Consider the following 24,036-nt stretch of genomic DNA (forward strand, 5'->3'; position numbering starts at 1 on the left):
ACCAGGGTGCAGCTTGCAGAAGCCGCGCACCAACAATCCGCCCTCCTATTGGCCTACCATGCAACCAGAAGAAAGACTACTATTGGTGTCAGACGAGAGAGGCAGTGAGGAAGAAATTATTAGTACAAGAAGACAATTTATCTTCTCATGTACAGCTCCTCAGACTTGGAATGCGCTTCCCATGTTTTTACGGGAAGAGAAGGTGTTTGGGAAATTTAAAAGCGAGTTAAAAACCTTTTTGTTTAAAGATGCATTTGCAAATTAATTATCAATTCTATTTTACTGAGTTATTTTAGTGAATTATTTTGCTTTTACTTGTCTTCCTACTTCCTTTTGTATTTTCCTTGTATGTTCTCTCTTTACTAGAAAAAATGTATTTCACCCCCTCATACCTTTTGTTTATATTATAATTAATTAAGTGTATGTTATGTTTTGGTTTCCTTAAAAATGTATATTTTACTGTACATCGCTTAGAAATTCGATTAAGCGATTCAACAAGCCAATTAATAAACTTGAAACTTGTGTAGACTCGGGCAAAATTAAATGGAGTGGGCAGGCAGTGGCAGCAACGAGCGGGCGGGTGGCAAGTAGCGGTGGTGGGCAGGTGGCGGTCAGCCTGCGTACCCCCAACAGGCGGTCCGCATACCTCCTAGGGTACAGATACTGCAGGTTGAGAAACCCTGCTCTAAAGGACTTAGGTGCCTATAATGTAGGTCTTTAAAACTCTGGCCTACATTACAGGGCCAAACTTTAAATTAGTTGTGATTCTGTAATAGGTGCCTAAGTGTGACTGACAAGAGATTGGTGCCTATATTATAGACACCTATCTCTTCAGATGCCATTTACAGAATTAATAATAATAATAACAGTTTATATGCCACAATATGCAGTTTACAATAGATTAAGCGAGGTACAAATTGATTGAATTTAAGAGGGGGGAAGAGGAGAGTTAATAGGACCGGAAATGCGTTGTTGAGGAGAAAGAGATTAATAGGACAGAGAAATCACTATGGAGGAGAAAGAAGATGAGTGGGTCGGTTGTCTAGATACTTTAGGAACAGTTGAGTTTTTAGACGTTTTCTGAAATGCCCAGCTTTAACCCATTGTTCAGAAATCCATGTTGGACACTATTCTTGATTTTAGCCTAAAGGCTCAGAGCTTCTTTTCAACAACAACTGTCTGCCCTGCTCTAAGAGAGATGGATATTAAAGTGATTATTTAGCCTAGACTGCCTGTATTACGAACACCATCAGCTTGGCATTGGAAACTAAATTCTCTCAGTCTTCTTCTTTCAGCATCTCCAGTTATTCTACATTGTCTAATATCATCAGACTTCCTTTTAGATTACTTTGGAGTTTCATGCTTTTTGTGAAGCCAAATTGTCTTGTTCAATTGAATCCAATTTTATTTATAATTTATACATCTATAAATTATAAAACAGTCTTCCTTTCCAAAGGACTGCAGAGTGTTGCTTAGGTCATTGAAACAAGCTACGAGGGGGTGCTGAAAAGTTCTCAGTCCAAACCAACTTCCTAAATTGTGAGCATTATTTTGCCACCGTGGCTGAAAAGTGTGTTGTCTTATTTTATTAAGTGCCAATTTGAAGAAACAAAATTCTGTGTTTTGACATTGTTTCAGATCATTGATTGAACCATATCCATGTCATTCTCTGAGAACTTTCCAGCACCCCCTCGAAGTGTGAAGAGTCTCTGGTAACCAGAGCTGAGATTGTGATGTCATAATGCCTCATTCCACCAATAAGGGTCAACCTCATCAGTGATGTTACAATGGTTTGATTGTCCTATATTTGGTTCACTTTTATTACATATGAGGGAGTGCTGAAAAGTTCTCAGCCCAACCAACCAACTTCCTAAATTCTGAGCGTTATGACGCTACTGTAGCTGAAAAGAGTGTTCTCGTAATTCATGAAGTGCCAATTTGCAGAAACGAAATTCTGTTTTTGACGTTGTTTCGGGTCACTGATTGAACCATATACACGTCATTCTCTTGTTGGTGGGTCTGAGATCGTTTCAGCACCCCCTCCTACAGTCACCTGAGGCCTTGCTTCTTTTTACCATCAACACTATACCATAAACCTTAATATTTGTCAGATTTCTGCCCCTTTGGAATTATCCATTTCTAAGTGTGTTTCTCAAATATGATTTGCCTTTCTGCTTTAAGAGGTGCTAAGCATTGCACAGTTAGAGGTTAATTAGTGAAGCACCTGCTGACACCAGTTAAAAACATGATTTATTTAGCTGTCTGTCTCTTCTTGCCTACTGTGAATTTCCTAATGTGTTGCCACAGTTTGCTTTTTCAAGTAGAGTGAATATAAAGGTGAAATGCCAGCCTCTAATCACCCTGGGATTTTCATGCTGAAAATTTAATGTGCTTATGGGTGGCAGGGCTAGTGATATGATTCTGAAATCTACAGTAAAGATCTTCACACATAAGAACATAAGAATAACCTTGCTGGGTCAGACCAGTTGTCCATTAAGCCCAGTAGCCCGTTCTCACGGTAGCCAATCCAGGTCACTAGTACCTGGCCAAAACCCAAGGAGTAGCAATATTCCATATTACCAATACAGGGCAAGCAGTGGCTTCCTCCATGTCTTTCTCAAGAACAGAGTATGGATTTTTCCTCCAGAAACTTGAACAAACCTTTCTTAAAACAAGCTACCCTATCCGCTCTTACCACATCCTCTGGCAATTCGTTCCAGAGCTTAACTATTCTCTGAGTGAAAAAAAATTTCCTCCTATTGGTTTTTTTTTTTTTTTTTTTTTTGAACTAGACTTTTTTTATTTATTATATTTTACACAAAATTACTTACACTCTATTTATATAAAACTTAACCAACTTTTCAGATAAACAAAGCTTGTTTTTTTCATATTAAAGAGAAAATAAATCACTTTTTTTGTGTTAAACCTCAGCTTCAAATATTCTTTGTATGCCAAGTTTTCAGGGACTAATTAGCTGAGCTGAATATTTACAATCGTTTCATAATCCTCTTTCTCCTAGTTTTTCATCCTTTTCTTATTTCCTTCTCATTTTTCATTGTGCTCTTTTCCTTCCTGCCAGTACCTGCATATCAGAACAACCTACGGCAAAAAAACTGAACTGTGCATCATGCCACAAGGTGTCAAATAGTCAAAAGGAAAACAAGTACTGTATGCCACAAAGCAAAAGAATTGGTTTTAAAAGTATTTCCCTGTAACTTCATTGAGTGTCCCCTAGTCTTTGTCATTTTTGACAGAGTGAAAAATCAATCCACTTGTACCCGTTTTACTCCACTCAGGATTTTGTAGACTTCAATCATATCTCCCCTCAGCCATCTCTTTTTCAAGCTGAAGAGCCTTAATCGTTTTAGTGTTTCCTCATACGAGAGGTGTTCCATCCCCTTTACCATCTTGGTCGCTCTTCTTTGAACCTTTTCTAGCGCCATACCTCCATATTTTACTTCAGTAACACCTAATTCTTATTGTTTCCCCCGATGTTTCTGCTGAATATGTTGTGGATATTTCACTGATTACAGTAAAAAATGACTGAGTCATGAAACTTGTCTGATGTATGAAGACAACCTTTTCATAAGGACCAGAATGTCTATCGCTGATATGGACCTTAGTGTTATGTCTACTGTGTGTTGAACATAGATGGTGACTCAAGTTTCAAGTTTTATTTAAAATATGATTAAAACGCTTATCGGTTTTTCTAAGCGTTGTGCATTACTAAAAATGGGGGACACAATTATAAACGTACAATAGACTCATAGAACATAAATAGACCAACTCAAAGGCGTAAATAGACTAACTCAAAGACATAAAGTAAGACTACAATATATGTGAGCAAAGAGAGACATCGAGGTTTGAATGAAGGGTGGGGGGGGGGGGTGGAAATAAAATAGTACTAAAATGTATCGCTGATCGAAAGAAATGTTCTAAGAGTATAGGCTTTGCTCTAATCATAAATATTAAAAGCATCCATGAAGAGAAAACTTTTAAGGGAACCTTTAAATCTGTCTAATTTAGTCTCTTCTCTGATATAGATGGATAAGGAATTGCAAAGTTGGGGGGCTGTAACAAGTGATGTTCATTTGGTCTTAAAGTCTTTGAAGGAGAGTTTGATAGGAGTCTATCAAGAAAAAAACGGGGTTTGGAAGCTAAAGTGGGTCAGAGCAGGGCTGGGCTGGGTTGGGAGTTTGGGACTAAGGCGCACTAAAGGCTCCTTTTACAAAGGTGCACTAGCGTTTTTAACGCACGCAACGGATTAGCGCACGCTAGCTGAAAATCTACCGCCTGCTCAAAAGGAGGCGGTAGCGGCTAGCGCGCGTGGCAATTTAGCGTGCATTATTCCGTGTGTTAAGGCCCTAGCGCGGCTTTGTAAAAGGAGCCCTAAGTGTTTTAGCGCGGATTTAGTGTGCACTAAATTAATGCGTGCGCTAACTGCTAACTCGTCCTTAGGATAACATGCACGCATTAGAGTTTAGCACGTGTTTAGTGCGTGCTGAAATTTAGTGTGCGATAAAAAGCTTAGCGCACCTTTGTAAAAGAGGGAGTAAGGCAGACAATATGGGATGGTGAGGTCTAAGTTAAAATCCTTGGGGTGCATTGCCCCTCTGTCTCTCCCCCCCCCCCCCCACAATAGTCCTTCTCTCTCTTTCTTCCCATAAGTCCCATCCCTCACCATCATCCCATTTCATCCTCTTACCCCATAATTGCCCCATCTCTTTCTCTCCCTCCACCCTCCCATCACTGATATCTCTGATGGGCCACTGCCTGCCCGAGTCCACAGCAGAAAGAATGAATAGGATGGGTGATCTTCTCTTCCCTTCCCTGAGGTTGCAAAGAAAATTAAATCGTGTGCAGGGCCAGAGCACTGATAGCTCTGTTTGTCTTGGGAGGAAGGAGGAGAGAGAGGTAAGTAGAGCTGGCAGTGGTATGCACAGTGCTCTGGCTCTACACATTATTAAAACTCTCTTCAGTTATTTATTTAATGTCCTCCTGTATAACCTGTGATGAAATCAAACATATATATTATTGGGCCTGTATGAATGCAAAGTAATTTTTAACAAATAGCTGCTATAAACTTTCCCTGCATCATCCAAAAGATTCATCCCCGTAGTGAGACTTTTATTGTCCCAAATCATAACGTCATACTGAACATGCCTATGGGAAATTCTGCATTACCTTAACAGCACTATGGGGTCCTTATCCACCCAACCTTTACAAACCTACCTCCAGACCCATTGAAATTTGCTGCAGCCCTCCATGGCAGAGAAACTGGTCATACGATTAGATTTGAGGACATAAGAGTCCTGGAGAAAGGAAACTGTTGGTGGCTGAGAAAAATCGAAGAGGAACTAGAGATAGCAGGACACCCCCAATAACTTCAACTGAGATAAGGCCTATCCAAAAACAAAACATGGCAACCACTCATCCAAAAGAAATTTAGCGCAAAAATGACTGGGGCCAAGGATAAACGCCTTCTCTCTCCATCTAAAAGTTTCCACTACCTCCTTTTTTCTGACAGAATTTTTTTTTTTTTTTTTAAATGTGACCACAGACTTCCCCCCACCAGAATTAAAAATTGTGTCCAATGGACATTCCTGCCAAAATTCAAATTTGTGTTACCAATGAACTTTCAAACCTCCATAATTCAAATCTGAGACCAACAAAATTTTCCCAGCACATTACAAATTTGTGACCAACAAACTTTCCCGCCAAAATTCATGAACAACCGTCTTCCCTGTTCTCAATCAGGTCAGTGGACCCACTATATATAAAGACAAACTACAGACCTCACAGTATATCCTCAAGAAAGCCACAGCATGATGACTGAAATATCGGTTGTACCTACCCAGAAGTGGTGAGACCCAGACAACAGCAACAATCATGATGCCAGTTGCAGAAGCCTAAGAGAACATAATGGCAATAATTGATAGGGCCAAATTATGATTGGCACTAATTGACTCATTCATAAGTGTTGGAAGGGGGAAAGCCAGAGGGGCCATTGCCTCCCCAAAAATTTCAGTCACCGTTTGTTTCCTGCCCTCCTTCCCATCTGCCCAGGAACCCTAAACTAAACTAAACTAAACCTTATGTTCTTAAGTTTATATACCGCATCATCTCCACGGAAGTAGAGCTCGGCACAGTTTACAAGAACTTAAAAATGAGAAAGGGTAGGAAAAGGTTTACATAAGTTTATAAGTTGAGTGGAAAAGTAAGGGAAAAAAAGAAATTACATGTTAGAGAAGAGCCCCCTTCATTTTACTTCTGGGGGCAGGCCTGCTCGTAGACGCTGTGCAGCGGCTGCCCAGAGATTTAAAACTATTGCACCGGGAGGAGTTGGATAGAAGTCTCGGGAGCTGCTGAGAGGTCGTGCGCTAGGGCGGAGCTCCTGGTTCCCCCCCAAACAAATCAGCGTTCCACTGCCTAAGGGCTCATTACTAAATTAAATTATGTGCACAACCTGGGCACATGCCCAAATGTGTGTGCGTAATTCTGAGCACCATTTATGGAATTTGGGGGATAGTTTATAGTATTCACTGTGTAAGGTATTTGCATATAGAATAGAACAGGCAGAATTCTGGTATTTATGTGCTTACATGCACACATATGCCATTATTCTAAACATTTACGCATGCAGTCAGCACATAAATGTTAGTGCACACCTAATAGAATTATTCCCTTGTTTCTTATTAAAGTGTCATATATTTTCCATGCATTTCCTCACACTGATGTATGTTCCTTGCTTTAGTGTGTGCAGAAGCGTATAACCCTGATGAAGAAGAGGATGAAACAGAATCAAGGGTAAGTTCGTACATAGTCTTCATAGCATCAGTCTGATGCACAGTAAGCACTAGAGCACCACCATTTTTTCGATACATGTAAATCTTTTGAAGAATATCGTTTGCATAAGATTCTGGCGTCTCTGTATTATGTTCATTATCCTCTGTATTATATGTTCACTAGTTTTTTAGCCCGTTATATTAACGGGTGCTAGAATAGATGTGTAGACTTAGGCATTTCTTTCTCTCTTTCTATATGTGTGTCTTTCTTTCTTTCTCCCTGCCCCCCTTTCTTTCTGTCTCTCCCCCCTGTCCAGCAGCACCCCTTTCCTGCTCTCCCTGTCCAGCAGTAGCCCTTTTCTCTTCTTTTACCTCCCCCTGTCCAGCAGTACCCCTTCCCTGCTCCCCCTGTCCATCAGTAGCCCTTCTCCCTTCTTTTTACCTACCAATATTCCCATTTCCCCTTTTACCTTTCCTATTTCCACCTTTTTCACCCCATCCAGCATCATTAGAGTACCTGTTCCATTGTTGGTGTTCCAGTGTTTCCTCTGCCTTGGGTCTGGGCCAACTATTGTGGGCCAGGATTGCCAGGGGTGCCCTGTGGGACAGGCAGGGGTAAGGGTCAGCAGAGATGGGGGAGTTCTGGGTGGCAGCGTGAGTTCACTCTGGTGCAGGGCCTCTGCCGGGCCGCGGGGAGCTGGTGTCTGCACTTCTAGCCACTTCCTCCAATCTCTCTAGAGTCCCTACAGATCTTCTGTCTCACTCCGCTACGCTTCCCGTCATCTCTTTTGTCCAATCGCCTTCAACCCTTGGACAGAAGCACTTCCTACAAAGACAGCTTTGAGCATCCTCCCATTCCCTCTTCCACAGCCGCCACCACCAACATGCCAATTAACAGCAATAATTGATCGTTAGTACTCACTTTTTGGCACTAATTACATTTGCATGTAGAAATGTGCGTGCCATTTATAGACTTTGGGGGTAATGTCCATGCCTTGAATGTTGGTGCTATTGCCACTGGCTTTGTGCTAGCATTTTATAAAGTCATATAAGCGCCTGTGTGTCTTCATAAAATAATGCCAAAATACTGTAGGTGTCTTTCTGCTATAGAATTAGCCCTAAAGAGTGTTAGTAGCAGAAGCAGGATTTAGAACCTGGCTTCTCTGGTTCTCAATCTGTTGCTCTAAACATAAGGTCACTTCCTCTCTTTTTACACTGCTACTGTGTTTGATTATGGTCCATTTGTTGTAGCTGCAGAACAGATATTCAATCCATTATTTTCCCACTGAACAAGCAGACAGATGGATACACTGTCTTATGAGCACTGGTGCCAAGGCACTCTTGGTACGCCGTTGAAATCTGAAATGCTATTATGCTGGTAGCAAACTGACACTTGAGTTATTTTGTGGTTTAGAGCTGTTTTTATCCTACTTTGCCTTCTGGCTCCATTAATATGTTGAAATGCAGTGGGGCAACCTAAGGGCTTTCATACCCTCTCAAGACTCAAGTCTCTTTAAAGTGTCCATGTTAGATCGCCTCTTTGAAGACTAGTGTCAAAAGAACTGAGCTATGTACCAGGCGTGCATTCTTATATACAAGAAAACAAACCAGAAAAGTATTTGGGGCTTATTTCTTTGATGGTCTTTGCAGCTATAAGAACATACAATATTCAGAAACTCCAGCATTAATCAGCGGGCACTCAACTCATGCCTTCTATGAAAGAGTTGCATTGTTTATCTCCCACCCAAAAATTAAAATGAGACTTGGAGAGAATATGTGAATTGTACCTTAGGTGCAACTTGCAGGCCTTAAATTTTTTTTAAAAAATTGACCAATCAATATTCAGTGGGATTCAGTGGAGTCTGGGGGTGGAGTCAGGTTAGTCCTCGAGGTAATCCAGATATCACAATGCCCTGGATAACTATCTGAGCAAGTAGAACTGTATAAAAAGCCCAGGTAGCTATTTGGGAACAGCGGTACCTGGATAACTTACTGGAGCTACTGAAAACCAAGATATTCAGTGTAGAGAATGACATGGGGACCAGTATCCGTGGTTAACTGAGGGACGTGGACAGGGAGAGAGCCCAAGGGGGCGAGTATAGGGATAGAGCCCAAGGGGCAGGGATGGGAAAAGGACAGAGCCCATGGGGAAAGGGATCAACTCTGTCCCTGTGTCATTCTCTAAAAATTGAGACTAGTATCATTATGTAAAAACTTGACACATCTTAGACAATTGGCAACTGAATTCAATGCTTTTTTTTTTAACTGCTTTTGAATTTAAATGAGCTACTGTTAAATGACATCATTTATGTCTTGTCTGCCTTTGATGTGGCAACAAGAGTCTCGTCTGCTGATCAGACTCCTACCATCTGCAATGCCCTTCCATCATTTGTCCAGTTGCTCAAGCATCTTACTGTTATTGCAACAGATTCATCAACCGTTGCTGGCATCAAGAAATATTTCCATCATTTATAGACACTTAGGCCCTGATTCTCCAAAGTGCGTCCCGATTTTAGGCAGCTGTAGGCGTCCTACAGTTGTCTAATCAGCCAATCGGGATGCACGTTTTTTAAAAAAAATGCTCCCCAGGCAGGCCGCCTATATTGAAGGCGAGGCCCGCAAGACACCTAGGCCCTGATTCTGTATAGGACGCCCGGGAGAGGCGTCCTATTCAGAATCGGCCTACACTAAAACCCCGATTCTGTAACCGGCGTCCATGTTACAGACGCTGGTTAGAGAATCGGGTTAGATTAGACACGGCCCGCTACACTTATCGCGGCAAGGGATCTCTCTGCCGCTATAAGTATAGCGGGCCGCGGCCTGTCCGATCGGATGCCCCCCCCTCCGACACTACCGACCGCCCCCCCCCCCCCCGACATTACCGATCTCCCTCCCACCCCGACACTACCGATCGCTGGCAGGAGGGTGTCCAATCCCTCCTGCCCGAAGACGCACCTCCCCCCCCGGCGCTAACAACCCCCAAACCTCCAAACTAACCTGTTCTTCAGGCCAGACGGTTCTTGCCCGTCCAGCCGGTAAGCCCGCCTCGTCGCAATGAGGCGGACTCGCCCCTTCCCGGCCCATCCCGCCGAAGCCTAAGGCCTGATTGGCCCAGGCTCTAGAAGCCTGGACCAATCAGGCCTTAGGCATAGCGGGTCCGCCCATCCCCACTTAATCTAAGGCCTGATTGGCCAATCAGACCTTAGACTACTGGTGCTGTTTCGCATTTCTCATATTTGTTTATTGCTTAGGACCCCAGAAGAAGGTTGTTTCAACTACCGAAACACGGCCCGTGTTGAGTCTGTGTCATAATTTGTTACTATTTTTGTACCCTGTTCAAATAAAGGTGTTATCAAGATCATCAGTTCCACTGGTTTTTTGTCTCCATTACAAGATAAGGAACATTATTGCTTCTTTCTAGCTAGTTCAGGGGTCTCAAAGTCCCTCCTTGAGGGTCTCAATCCAGTCGGGTTTTCAGGATTTCCCCAATGTATATGCATGAGATCTGTGTGCATGCACTGCTTTCAATGCATATTCATTGGGAAAATCTTGAAAACCTGACTGGATTGCGGCCCTCAAGGAGGGACTTTGAGATCCCTGAGCTAGTTGTACTAATACTCCACCCCAAGAGGTAGCTGCAACTATCATTCTAAAAAGTTACAGCAAAAAATGTATTAGTAGATTGCTGGAACGCTCTTCCTTCTGGTATCAGGAGTCAAGATAACTATTCGATTTTCTGTAGACAACTAAAACCTTATTCCTTTCAGAAATCTCTGTTAGGAAATAGGAAATGAATACTTGTGGTAGATTTGTAGTTCTTTTAGATCAGACATGGGCAACTCCGGTCCTCGAGGGCCGGAATCCAATCAGGTTTTCAGGATTTCCCCAATGGCTATGCATTGAAAGCAGTGCATGCAAATAGATCTCATGCATATTCATTGGGGAAATCCTGAAAACCCGACTGGATTCCGGCCCTCAAGGACCGGAGTTGCCCATGTCGGTTTTAGGTATACAGTATTTACAAGTTAATGTTCTTCAGAACATTATACCCCTCTTTTACTAAGGCGCGCTGGCCGATTTATTGCGCGCTAAATATTAGCTAACGCGTCCATAGAATATAATGGACATGTTAGCATTTTGCGCTAAATAGGCCAGCGCACCTTAGTAAAAGGATCCCTATATTTTTTTAATGTGGATTTTATCTTATTCCATAGTAAATGTATTCTGAGCCATTTTGAACCAAAAAATGTTTTTTTGACTAATGTGGGATATAAATGTTAATGAGTGAAATGAACCATGTTCACCCTGGTTCTTCTCAGTCCACTGCCCTAACCTTAGGTTCCTCTACTGCTCCCATAAATAAAACAATTTGCTAATACTACCAGCTGAATTCTTTAAAGATGTATGTTTAAGATGCTTCTGAAATATGATTATTGTGTTGAATGTAGTACCTAGCCATTGGAGACCGGCTAGATTCCGAGCTGCACAGTTACCCAGTTTCATGAGGGTGACATATTGACCAGTGCAGTGTGGGATTTGTAGTCCCCGATACTGCCCATTGAAATCAGTGCTGCAGGTTGCATAAGGTATCAAGATAGAGGGTTGTCAGAAATCCAGAACTGGCCTAGAATAACCACCCTGGAACCGAGCAACTAGGCAGGTTATTTCTGTAGGTTATGTCTTCAGATTCAATTGCAAGACTAACGGGGTCTTTAACTAAAACTAGTGCATGTTATCTACCACAGGATAACATGGGCTGATCGTTAATAAAAGACTCCTAAGAAAAGGAGCAGTAGCATGCAGGTTGAGCCTTCAGGGGATTCACTCCACCCCCTAAAGGCCATGAGGGCATTGCTCTGAATTTGATTGGTTGAGCAGGCAACAGGCAGAAGCTGCTCAGCCAATCAAATTCAGACCAGTACTGTCAGGGCCTTCAGGAGGTTTGGAGAATCCCCAGCCGAAGAGCCCTGCTTTTTCTTTTGGTTTTCTTTTTGTTTGATGCAGTTTGACTGGTTGAGCAGGCTGCCTACTCAGCAAATCAAACTGCATCAAGTAAAAAGTAAACAACAACAATAAAAAAGCAGGGCTGCCGAGCTGAGGATTCACTAAATCCCCTGAAAGCCCTCACCGCATGCCACTAGAAAGAACTGTGCATAAATATAAAGAAATACTAAAGCAAAATTTTCCATGATCTCTTCTAGATTATCCATCCCAAAACAGATGATCAGAGAAACAGGTTGCAAGAGGCTTGTAAAGATATTCTTCTCTTCAAGAACCTTGATCCAGTAAGAAAGCTCATGCTAACCACGTCAGCCTCATGAGAAAAATATTAGCTTGCGTATGCTGTTTAATTAATTCTGCAACAACACTACATGATTTTAGGGGTGGATTCAGTAAATGGTACCTAAAGAATTAAAAGCAAGTCTGCATGGAACTGCTGTAATAGAATATTAGCTTAAGTACGCATCCTTGTACGTACATACTGGCATTTAGGTACATAAATGCAACTATTGTATAAAACCAAGCCTAAATCCGGACCCCCTAGACCACAGGTGTCAAAGTCCCTCTTCGAGGGCTGCAATCCAGTTGGGTTTTCAGGATTTCCCTAATGAATATGTATTGAAAGCAGTGCATGCAAATAGATCTCATGCATATTCATTGGGGAAATCCTGAAAACTCGACTGAATTGCGGCCCTCGAGGAGGGACTTTGGCACCCCTGCCCTAGACTCATCCATTTCCACCCATCCCTGCTCCGTTACGCCCCAGCTCCGCTCCCAGACCTGCCCTCACTGCCTGTTCGTCGGGCAGAAAGACATCCGCAGATGCCCCCTCCCGACACGATTTCTTTTCAAAACCTGGACAAAGGAGCACATATCCGGGGAAATCCGGACTTCTGGATAAATACAATGAACAAGGTAAACTCAAAATCAGCAGATTGAAATTTAATAATAGGGCTACCATGAAACCATTTCAAAAATCTACTTATTAACAGCACTGAAATTCAAATAGCAGAGATGTCAGCATATTACTTATGGAACACCTAATAAGCACACATTAGAACATTCAAGTAATATAGATATGACACAATACAGCTTATCATACAGCCAAGGGACCAAGTGTAGGTATCAGATGGGGACAAGATGGGTGGTACAGAGTCCATTTGGATAAACAGATGGGTGGCTAAACTCAAGGCAAGTTTTTTATACAGTTAAACAAGATAGGTCAGTTCCTAACAGTGTGTGTAGCAAACTAGTCCAGGTTCAGAGTGAGTATATATAGTCAGTCACCCTATGTTTTGAAGGCTTGGGAGAGAAATGAGGTTTTCATTTGCTTCCTGACGTAGAACTCCTCTGGGAGTAAATTCCAGAGTGTGGGGCTTTATCCTGAGAAGGCTCAATCTCAGCCTGCCTATCTGACATAGCCACCTGGGTGTCTCACCATCATCTAAAACTTCTTATCTTCCCGCCTAAACCCATCTCCCCCTCCCCCATTCTCTGTTTCTGTAGCCAACACTCTCTTCCTTCCTGTCTTGTCAGCTCGCAACGTTGGGGTCATCTTTGAATCCTCTCTCTCCTCCTCTGCTCAGATCAAACAAACTGCTAAAGCCTGTCACTTCTTCCCCTATAATTTTACCAAAATCCAACCTCTCCTTTCCAAGCACACTATCAAAACTCTTATCCACACTCATCACCTCTCGCTTAGATCACTGCAACTTGCTTCTTTCAGGTCTTCTGCTCAACCACCTTTCTCCCCTTCAATCCATTTAGAATTCTGCTGCATGACTCATATTCCATGAAAAGCATCATACTCACATTGCCCCTCTCTTCAAATCACTTCATTGGTTCCTCATCCATTCCTGAATACAGTTCAAACTCCTCTTATAGACGTATCTCCACCTATGCTCTTCCTCATCCCAGTAAACTCTGTTCATCCGGTAAATCCCTCCTATCTATACTCTTCTCCTCCACTTCCAGTTCCAGGCTCTGTCCATTCAATCTTGCTGCACCGTATGCCTGGAACAGACTTCCTGAGTCGTTACGTCAGGTTCCGTCTCTAGCAGTATTCAAATCCAAGTTAATCCACTTTTTCAAGGCTGCTTTCAACTCCTAATTCCCACGTACCGTAAGATACCTGTGTCCATCCAATCATTCTCTCTGCTAGAAACTCCCCAACCCCTTTATGTCCTGTCTGTCTGTCCAAATTAGATTGTAAGCTCTTCTGAGCATGGACCGTCTTTTATATGTTGAATGTACAGCGCTGTGCACGCCTTTCAGCACTATAGAAATGATAAATAGTAGTAGGGAATTTCCAAGTACCTAATTTTATTTTATTTTAACCTGTTCTGAGCTTCTGGGGAGGACGGGCTATAAAAATGAACACATCAATCAATCAGTCACATCATACAATTTCTTTTGACGAAGGTACAAATAGTGATGTTACTTAAGAGGACCTCAGAGGCCTCAAAAGTATGTAAAGTGGAGGTCTTAACGAGCACTGATTGGCACAAATAGCTGACCTCAAAGTATCTTTTGGGACGTATGAACCCCCTCTAAAATCACAGGTCAGAAATCTGAGGATACTGCTAGACTCATTACTCACTCTGATCCCAGAAATGCAAACAACCTTTACAAATTGTCTCTATCATCTATAGCAGCTACAAAATCTCTCTCCATATATTGAAAAAACAAGTGGTCCACCCACAATAATATCACTACTAGGCTACTGTAATGCCTTGTACACTGGCCTAACAAAGAGATTTGCATTAGAGAATGACATGGGGAAAAAATCTGTCCCCGGCACTGCCCCGTCACCGGACCACCGCCCCGTCTCTGCCAACCTCTTCGCCGTCCTGTCCCCGTCCCTGCTGTCCCCTTCACCACCCCGTCCCTGTAGCATCCACCCTTCTCTCTTGCCACCTCACTGCCCTTCGACAGCCCTCGCCCGGTCCGTGCATCTCCCTCCCTCCCCCTTACCTTCGTAGTGCATTTTAAGGTTTGAGTAGCTTGTTGAAAGCCGCCGGAGTGTTCGTGCAGTCATGTGCGTGTGTGGGCGGAAGCTTCTCCTCTGATGCAACAAGTCTCAAACCTTAAAACGCGCTGCGAAGGTAAGGAGGAGGGAGGGAGATAGATTTGGGTAGGTAGGAAGGAGAGAGGGAGGGGGCCGCCACGATCAGTGACTGCGCACGTTCCCTCTCTTAACTGCGGGAACAAGGCCATTCACCGCTCCACCTGTGGTGAGCACCTTTCCCCCCTCCACAGTTTTGGTGGGTTACCCGCGGCTACTCATGGCTAGCCATGGGTAACATCCACCGTGTCATTCTCTATTTTGCATCTGTTCCAACTAATTTAGAATGCTGCAGCACAATTGACAGAAGGCTGCAAGCGACGTGACCACATTAAACCCTTCCTGGAAAAAACTAGACTGGCTACTAGTACCTTACAGGGCCAAATTTAAAACTCCTTGTTTGATTTTTTTTTTTTTTTTTAAGGTCCTTAGATAAAATAGGCCATATTACTTAAAGAATAAGCAAGCTGTTTATTTTTTTTTTTAATGTATATTCTCCATATCCTACAATTCTATGCGGATTACAAATTATTCAGGTACTCAAGCATTATTCCCTAACTGTTCTGGTGGGCTCCCACTCTATCTAACATACTTGAGACAGATTCAAAACGAACGCTAGGAAGTTCTTCTTCACTCAGAGGGTAATGGACACCTGGAATGCGCTCCCAGAGGAGGTGATAGGGCAGAGTACAATATTGGGCTTCAAAAAAGAATTGGATGACTTCCTGAAGGAGAAGGGGATTGAAGGGTATAGGTACAGGTACTAAATGAATAGGAGACAAATAATTTAGGTAAGGACCAATTACAGGTCACGGACCTGGGGGGCCGCCGCGGGAGCGGACTGCTGGGCGCGATGGACCCCTGGTCTGACCCGGCAGAGGCAATGCTTATGTGTTTATGTGCAATGGGGATTAAGTGACATGCCCAGGGTCACAAGGAGCAGTGCAGGATTTGAACCCACAACCTCAGGAAGCCATAGCTCCAACCACTGCACCACAAATGCCTTTTAAAATGGCAAACACTCACACCGTTTATAATAATACGCACTGGAATTGTGCCTATCTAGGCGCTTTAGGCCGCCGAACACCACTTTGGGTGTGGCTAATGCCTGAAATCTCGTTAGGCAGCCTAAAGGGCCTTCATAGGTGTGATTCATGACAAAAATAGATGCCGGAAATGTAGGCCTAGAAAACCCTGGCCTACATTTCTGGCACCTATCTATAGCGAAGACACAATTCCAACTTGCTGCTCACGCCAGCGTCGGCTCTCCCTCTGATGTCACTTCCTGTTCCTGTACCTAGGAAGCAATGTTAGAGGGAGAGCCGATGCTGATGTGAGCAGCAAGTTGGTGCTGCTCCTCGTGCTATGGGAGTTAAAGAGGTATGGGGAAGAGAAGGGGTGTGCATGCTCGGTGGGGAGGTGGAATGGGGGGGGGGCGCCACTGCCCCAGATGCCTCCTATCCTTGCTACGCCACTGCTCCAGTCCAAACGCATGTCAAGAAATATTTGCTAGGTGACAGTAAACATTTTAACAGAGTACAACATTGAAATGCAGGTGAATAAGGTATTACTTTGGATTTGGGGTTCTATTACAACTTCTGATAAAAGCTGCCCAATGCCAAAATTTGTATTGATGGCTACTGAAGGCCATTATTTTAATTTTATAATAACACTGAATACATTATTTAGGCTGCTCACTGTTGTGCAAAATCTAGAAAAAGAGAACAGCTAAATAAAACATGTGAACATCAAAAGAAAATTCTAATTAGTAAACGAAAGCTGTGAAGCAATAGGTTATGCCCACCAGGCCTTCAGGTCAAAGAAAACAAGAAGGAGAGAGATGGGTCGAAAGAGTGGGGTGGAAGGGAAGGAAGAAGAGAACAATTAGATCCCAGACAGTTTGGTGATATGTTCATTAGATTTTCTAGCAGCTGAGTCTGGTGGTACCTCAGAGCAGACAGCAGTGAAGATGATGATACGCACCAATGCATTTTACCCTCTTCAGAAATCAGGAAACACTGGTGCTCTTACATGGGCCTGCTTGCTAACATTTCCATCTCCTTGTAGGAACAGATGTCTCAGGTGTTAGATGCCATGTTTGAAAAATTAGTCAAATGTGAGGAACATGTTATCGATCAAGGGGACGATGGAGACAATTTTTATGTCATCGACAGGTAAACTCTTAAAGCATCTTGATATTGCTAAAAGTCACTTTTTTGAAACTGAAATCCTTTGGGCTCCTTTTACAAAGGTGCGCTAGCGTTTTTAGCGCACGCACTGGATTAGCGCGCGCTACCCGAAAAACTACCGCCTGCTCAAGAGGAGGCGGTAGCGGCTAGCGCGCATGGCATTTTAGCGCACGCTATTCCGCGTGTTAAGGCTCTAACGCACCTTTGTAAAAGGAGCCCTATGTGTTTTGTGCTGTGTGACCATCAAATGATACCTGCTTAGCTTTCTAAATAAAGCCATCCTTCTGCTACTACCTATTGAAAATTAAAGGATCAATATTCTAAAGCACTTACCAGATAAGAGCATCTGCTACCTGGATAAGTGCTGCTGACCAAGATTTTCATAGGCCCTATCTGGATATTGCTTCTGCTAACCCTGTTGATGGTTTCTATACTATGGGGGCAATTCTGTTACCGGGTACCACAATTTAAGCACACTTTATGTGACTGTAGCACTATTCTATACTGCTAGCTTACATCAGGTACCAATGTAAACACTAGTTTTACAGCTGGCATAAATATTAGCACACTCGGTGCTTTCTTCACTTATAACATTAACCCCCCTCTTTTACTAAGGTGCACTAACCGATTAGAGCATGCTAATTGAATTAGCGTGCGCTAAATGCTAACGTGTTCATAGACTAACATGCACACGTTAGCATTTAGCGCGCGCTAATCGGTTAGCGCACCTTAGTAAAAAAAAAGGCCTAAAGCTTTGAGTTCCAAAGATGTCATGAGGTAATTTTTCCACCACATTTGTACTACAGTATTTTAAATAGGGAAGTTATCCATGTAAAGTAATGCAGTTTTAAAAAAATCATTCTTAAACATATTGGGGTCACCTTATATAGAATCCCAGGGAGAGCGTTTACGTGTGAGATTTGTTTATTTGGATTTATATCAGAAGAACATAACATAAGAACATAAGAAATGGCTTCGCCGGATCAGACTCTAGGTCCATCCAGTCCGGCGACCCACACCCGCGGAGGCCAAGCCAGGTGTTCCCTGATGAGAAACCTTGTTTACTCGTATCCCCCAATGTGATTTGCAAGAAGGTGTGCATCCAACTTGCTCTTGAAACCCAGAATGCTGGTCTCCATCACGACCTCCTCAGGGAGAGCGTTCCAAGCGTCCACCACTCGTTGTGCGAAACAGAACTTCCTAATATTTGTCCTGGGCCTGGTGCCCCTCAGTTTCAGTCCATGACCTCTTGTCCGAGTCACATTTGACAATGTGAATAACGATGTTTCTTGCTCTATTTTGTCAAATCCTTTTAGTATTTTAAAAGTCTCTATCATGTCTCCTCGCAGTCTTCTCTTCTCGAGGGTGAACAATCCCAGTTTTCCGAGGCGTTCTGTGTAGCTCAAATTCTCGATACCTTTTACTAGCTTCGTAGCTCAGAACGAGTTACAAGTTTACGTACTGTATAATAAGACATAACAGAGTATACAGTATAGTAATGCAGAGCTTGACAGTACTTTTTAGATCATGACATGATAGGACATAGCACGTGCAAAATCAGCGCACTAAATTGGTTAGCGCGCCTTAGTAAAAAGACCCCATAATCTTTAGTTTTAATCCCTTTAGCTTTTCATGCCCATACTGGATACATATACAGTAGTACCTCGGTTTACGAGTGCACTGTTTACGAGTGTTTTGCAAGACGAGCAAAACACTCAGCAAACTTTTGTCTCGTAAACCGAGCACTGCCCCGATAAACGAGCACTCAGCAAAGGTGGCCCAGGGGTGAGTACCTGCCTGCGGGTACTGCAGCGCTTTCAAAGTGGTGGCTTCCTTCCCTGCGTGCCTGTACGCGGTGAGCGTGTTGTCGGGGCAGCGGCTGACAGAGGAGAGGAGAGGTGAGGCCGCGTGCAATCTCGTTCAGGAGGGCATCGGCCGAAGCAGGAGGGCAGCCGCACGGGGACCCCGAGGGAAGGAAGCCACCACTTTGGAAGCGCTGCAGCACCGGCAGGCAGGTACTCAGCCCTGGGCCACCATTGCAAACTTTGGTTGTGGAACGAATCTTCTGAGTTTGCATTAAGGCCTATGGGGCATTTTGCTTTGATAAACGAGCGTTTTGGATTATGAGCATGATCCTGGAACGGATTATGCTCGTAAACCAAGGTACCACTGCACATTCTATGGGGCCCTTTTACTAAAACGTGGTATGTGGTATCAGTAGCGTAGGGCTTTCCTGCGAGCTAAGGCCACTTTTTGCGTGGTTGTAAAATGGCTGTATTTCCTATTTCCCCCATTAATGTCCATGCACTGATTTCCCAATTAGCACATAGCTATTACCATGTGAGCCCTTTAGTAGGCGGTGAGGGCTCCCGCGCTAACCACACACTAATTGGTTAGTGCACGGTGATGCAGCTGCACTAACTGATTAGCACAGGGCATGTGGACTCTCCACCCCCAAACATGCCCCCAGCAGTAAAAAAATGTTCTATTTTTTTAGTGCATAGGTAATGTGCACCAAACACAAACCGCTGGCGTTAGTGTCTAGCATGCGCGGCAATTTAGCGTGCGATATTCCGTGCGTTAATGCCCTAACACGGCTTAGTAAAAGGAGCCCTTAGATTTTATTTTGAGTATTTTTCTTTCATTTTATTGTATTTTAGTTTGACTTTGATGTATTATGTATTTTTATTGTGTACATTCTAGATATAACATGCTATAAATTTAATAAATAAAATATTGAATCTCAAACTGCATTTTGCCTGATTGCACAACACTATCCTAAGATGATCACCCAAGTCCTAAGTTTCTAAGGGCCCCTTTTATCAAACCGTGGTAGAGCTTTTTACCATGGGCCAGCAAAGTAAATGCACTGACGCTCATTCAATTTCCATGAGCATCAGAGCGTTTACCTCGCTGGCCTGCAGTAGAAAGCTCTACTGCAGTTTGATAAAAGGAGTCCTTAATCTCTATCCACTTTTGAATAGCTTTCTCTAAGGGGTCCTTTTACAAAGGCGCAGTAGCGGTTTAACGCACAGAATACCGCGCGTTAAACCGCCTGCCGCGCGAATACCTAACGCCTCCATTGACGAGGCGTTAGGAATTTAGGTTGCCGCGGAGGTTAGCGTGTGATGAAATGTCCGACGCCTAGAAGTTAAGTATGTGTGAATTTCAGCCTGTGTGGTTCTCAAAATCTATTGTTTTGTTTTGCCTGTATCTTCTCTTTATCACCCCATACTTTGCTGGCCAAAAACAACTGCCTAGTGGCTGCGTCAGCCCTGTGTCCAGTGAACCCGGTGACCCGTCAAAAGCACGCCGGACATTGGCGTGCCGACGTTTACGCCCCGACATTTGCGTGCAGGAAAAGTACGCGCCGCCCTATTCCTTTTTTTTTTTTTTTTTTGCAGTCTCGGGTGAGTGTATGTGAGGGGGGGGGAACCCCCCACTACACTCACGCTTTGGTTGAGGTAGGGGGTGGGGGGGAACCCCCCCTAATAAACTTTCAACTCGCACGCGATCTAAACTTAAAAGGCATTTTGCGCTCTGAGGGGGGTTGTGGGGGGAACCCCCAACACTTGTGCTGTGGCTTAGAGGGGGGTGTTCAATGCCGATGTGATCTTTCCCGCAAACCCCCCCCCCCATACTTAAATTTCTGCCTCGACACTTCCCCTCCGGGTGCGCATTTGACGGTTCGAAATTGTCAGCATGCCAATGTCCTGTGCGCTATTGACGGTGTATCGCGTACCCTTATCTCTGATTCAAAGATGGAAACTAGGTTTCATGAAATGTTCACACAACTCCTTGATTGTTTCATCTTTAAAAATGAATATTGAACTGATACCATGGTGACATGACTGGCTGAATGAATATCCTCTGCTGTTATATATATATTTTTTAAAAAGGGGCATAATGACTGTTTGCTAAAGGACTTCTTACCATTTTGGGTCCATACGGAAAGGTTTTTTATAAATTAATTGTACTGTATCAAATTCATATATATTATAATATTCAGTATGAAATTCCCTGCATTAAAATTGAAATCTGTCTGATTTGTATGCAAGAGGGAATCAAGGGAATACAGAAAAAAGCCAAGAAGTGGGATTTCATTATTGATTAAACCACTGTGAAATCTGAAGCTCTGTTCTATTTGTATGTAGAAGTTTCTCCCAGGCCTTTTTTCACTCATCTGGGGGCAAATGGAAAAGCAGATATTCAGAAAATATTGAAGTGCTTAAATCAATCAGGTTTCCTGTTTGGACTTAAGCCATTGAAAGCGAGGACAGCTGCCAGAACAACAGAAGCCATCCGTATATCAGGATGTGCTGACAGGTCTGTTCAGTGTCTTACATTACCGTAGACATTTTCACAAAGAAATAGTACATGTTTTTCCTACTTTCCTGGGAACTCATGTTACTGTTTATTCCATTCTATACAATCTTTTCAGCTCCATGTACACCTAGATGAACTGAGATTTATGGTAAAATACCCATTTCCTGGAGTAGTAAAAACATTTTTAAACAAGCGGGAAAAGCATGTGGAGCATAGTTCATCAAATTCTTTCCAGTCCCTCTGCGTGTGTGTATGGATGCTTGTGCATGCCCTCATATGGGGGGAGAGTGTGGCGCAGTGGTTAAAGCTACAGCCTCAGCACCCAGAGGTTGTGAGTTCAAACCCACACTGCTCCTTGTGACCCTGGGCAAGTCACTTAATCCCCCATTGCCCCAGGTACATTAGACTGTGAATTCACCAGGACAGGGAAAAATGCTTGAGTACCCAAATAAATTACTGTAAACCATTCTGAGCTCCCCTGGGAGACCAGTATAGAAAATTGAATAAATAAATAGTGTGTAAAATTTCAGCCTCTGATAACCAGGTATTGTGATGTCATAATGCCTCATTCCACCAATGCCTAAGAGCCAATCTCATCAGTGATGTCACAATGGCTTCATTGTCCTTTACTTGGCTCACTTTTACTACATTTTGATTTCTAGAGTGGTGCAGTGGTTAAAGCTACAGCCTCAGCACCCTGAGGTTGTGAGTTCAAACCCACACTGCTCCTTGTGACCCGGGGCAAGTCACTTAATCCCCCCATTGCCCCAGGTACATTAGACAGATTGTGAGCCCACCGAGACAGAGAGGGAAAAATAATGCTTGAGTACCTGAATAAATTCATGTAAACCATTCTGAGCTCCCCTGGGAGAACAGTATAGAAAATTGAATCAATAAGTATGTTCATGTATCTTCTTGTCTGTGTTGCTCTCTTACCTGGAGAGGTGAGGGGTGGAAATAATAACAAAATGAAACTAACCTTCTCTTGTACTAAGATGCGCTAGCCATTTTAGCACGCGCTAAAAATTAGTGCTTACTGAACGCTAAAGCGTTCGAACGCGTCCATTATATCCTATGGACGCGTCGTCGCACATTAGCATGTAGCAAGCAGTAAATCAGCTACCGCACCTTAGTAAAAGGGGGCCTAAATGTGATAACATATCTAACCATTAGATATTACTGTCAAAAAACCACAGGGTGCCGCTATAGCAAGGCTATGGATATTGCCATGCTTCTTTATGAGACATAGCAACAAGTAGAAACCACACATTTTGGTTAATGTAGGAGTGTGTGGCACAGTGGTTAGTGCTACAGCCTCAGCACCCTGAGGTGGTGGGTTCAAATCCCTCGCTGCTCCTTGTGACCCTGGGCAAGTCACTTAATCCCCACATTGCCCCAGGTACACTAGAGAGAGTTTGAGCCCACCGGGGCAGATAGGGAAATATGATAAAGTACCTGAATGTAAAACCACTTAGGATATAAAAAAAATTAATAAATACTAGGCAGGATATTCTCAAAACTTACCGTGCCTTTAATGCTGGTTTAGCGAAGCAGTATTTTACCGGCTGGTTATTATCAGAACGGCTCACCGTGGACTTTTCTGAGCTCTCTAGCAGTCTCTGACTCTGCCATGCAAATGTAGTACAATGAGATCATTAATATTAAAATGGTAGTAAAATGTGCTCTTTAATATTAAAAGGCGCAGTCCGGGCAATTCTCTGTCATCGCAGAATGATTCCCTAATTCCCTGAGGTTGTAGGTTCAAATCTATGCTGCTTCTTGTGACACTACGCAAGTCGCTTAATCCCCCCCATCGCCCCACATACATTAGATAGATTGTGAGCCCACTGGGACAGACGGAAATATGCTTGCGTACCTGAATAAATTCATGTAAATCATTCTAAATTCCCCCTGGGAGAACAGTATATAAAATTTGGCTGATTTTCACACTAGATGTGTCTTTTCTCTGGGTTTTCCTCCACACCAAATTCAGTCTCATTCCATTAAGTTTTTAGAAAATTATTTTGCTCCTGACAGACAGACAGACATGGTTAACCCTCTTATGTACTATATATTTTTGATCAGTCCGTACCTGCAAGACGTTACCTCACAAGTTTGCCCAACTTCATTCAATGATCATCGATTTATTTAAATTTTTTATGGGTCCTCAGAGGGCCACCACGCACTCAAATACATCTCATAGTGCGGGGCTTTATGCACCCTTTCGTCACTGGACCTATGTTTTGTATTTATCATACATAATGTTTAAATTATTTAATTTATTTAAGTATAAATATGCTAAAAGTACTTAGCTTTTGTATGATGCTAGTCGGGAGGGTAGAAACATCAGTTATCCAACATGTTTCGCCCATGTATCTCACCGGGCTTTATCAAGGCTCCCTCTCCCATTCACAGCCACATTCTCCCACCAATTCTCCAGGTTTTTCGTCTCGACGCATTGGTGGGAGAATGTGGCTGTGAATGGGAGAGGGAGCCTTGATAAAGCCCGGTGAGATACATGGGCGAAACATGTTGGATAACTGATGTTTCTACCCTCCCGACTAGCGTCATACAAAAGCTAAGTACTTTTAGCATATTTATACTTAAATAAATTAAGTAATTTAAACATTATGTATGATAAATACAAAACATAGGTCCAGTGACGAAAGGG

General features: G+C 43.1%; 1 protein-coding gene across 4 annotated transcripts in view; it reads left to right on the forward strand.

The window, feature by feature from the left end:
* PRKAR2B (protein kinase cAMP-dependent type II regulatory subunit beta) overlaps positions 1 to 24,036 on the forward strand; it is a 93,456-nt gene that overhangs the window by 38,756 nt on the left and 30,664 nt on the right. For all 4 annotated transcript variants that reach the window (XM_033959514.1, XM_033959515.1, XM_033959517.1 and 1 more), the window contains 3 exons: positions 6,755 to 6,807; positions 11,987 to 12,070; positions 16,918 to 17,024. In XM_033959514.1, the coding sequence (XP_033815405.1) occupies positions 6,755 to 6,807; positions 11,987 to 12,070; positions 16,918 to 17,024 (244 nt within the window). The remainder of the gene's footprint in view (positions 1 to 6,754; positions 6,808 to 11,986; positions 12,071 to 16,917; positions 17,025 to 24,036) is intronic.

The sequence above is a fragment of the Geotrypetes seraphini genome, chromosome 9 (assembly GCF_902459505.1).
Source record: "Geotrypetes seraphini chromosome 9, aGeoSer1.1, whole genome shotgun sequence".
NCBI classification, from domain to species: domain Eukaryota; kingdom Metazoa; phylum Chordata; class Amphibia; order Gymnophiona; family Dermophiidae; genus Geotrypetes; species Geotrypetes seraphini.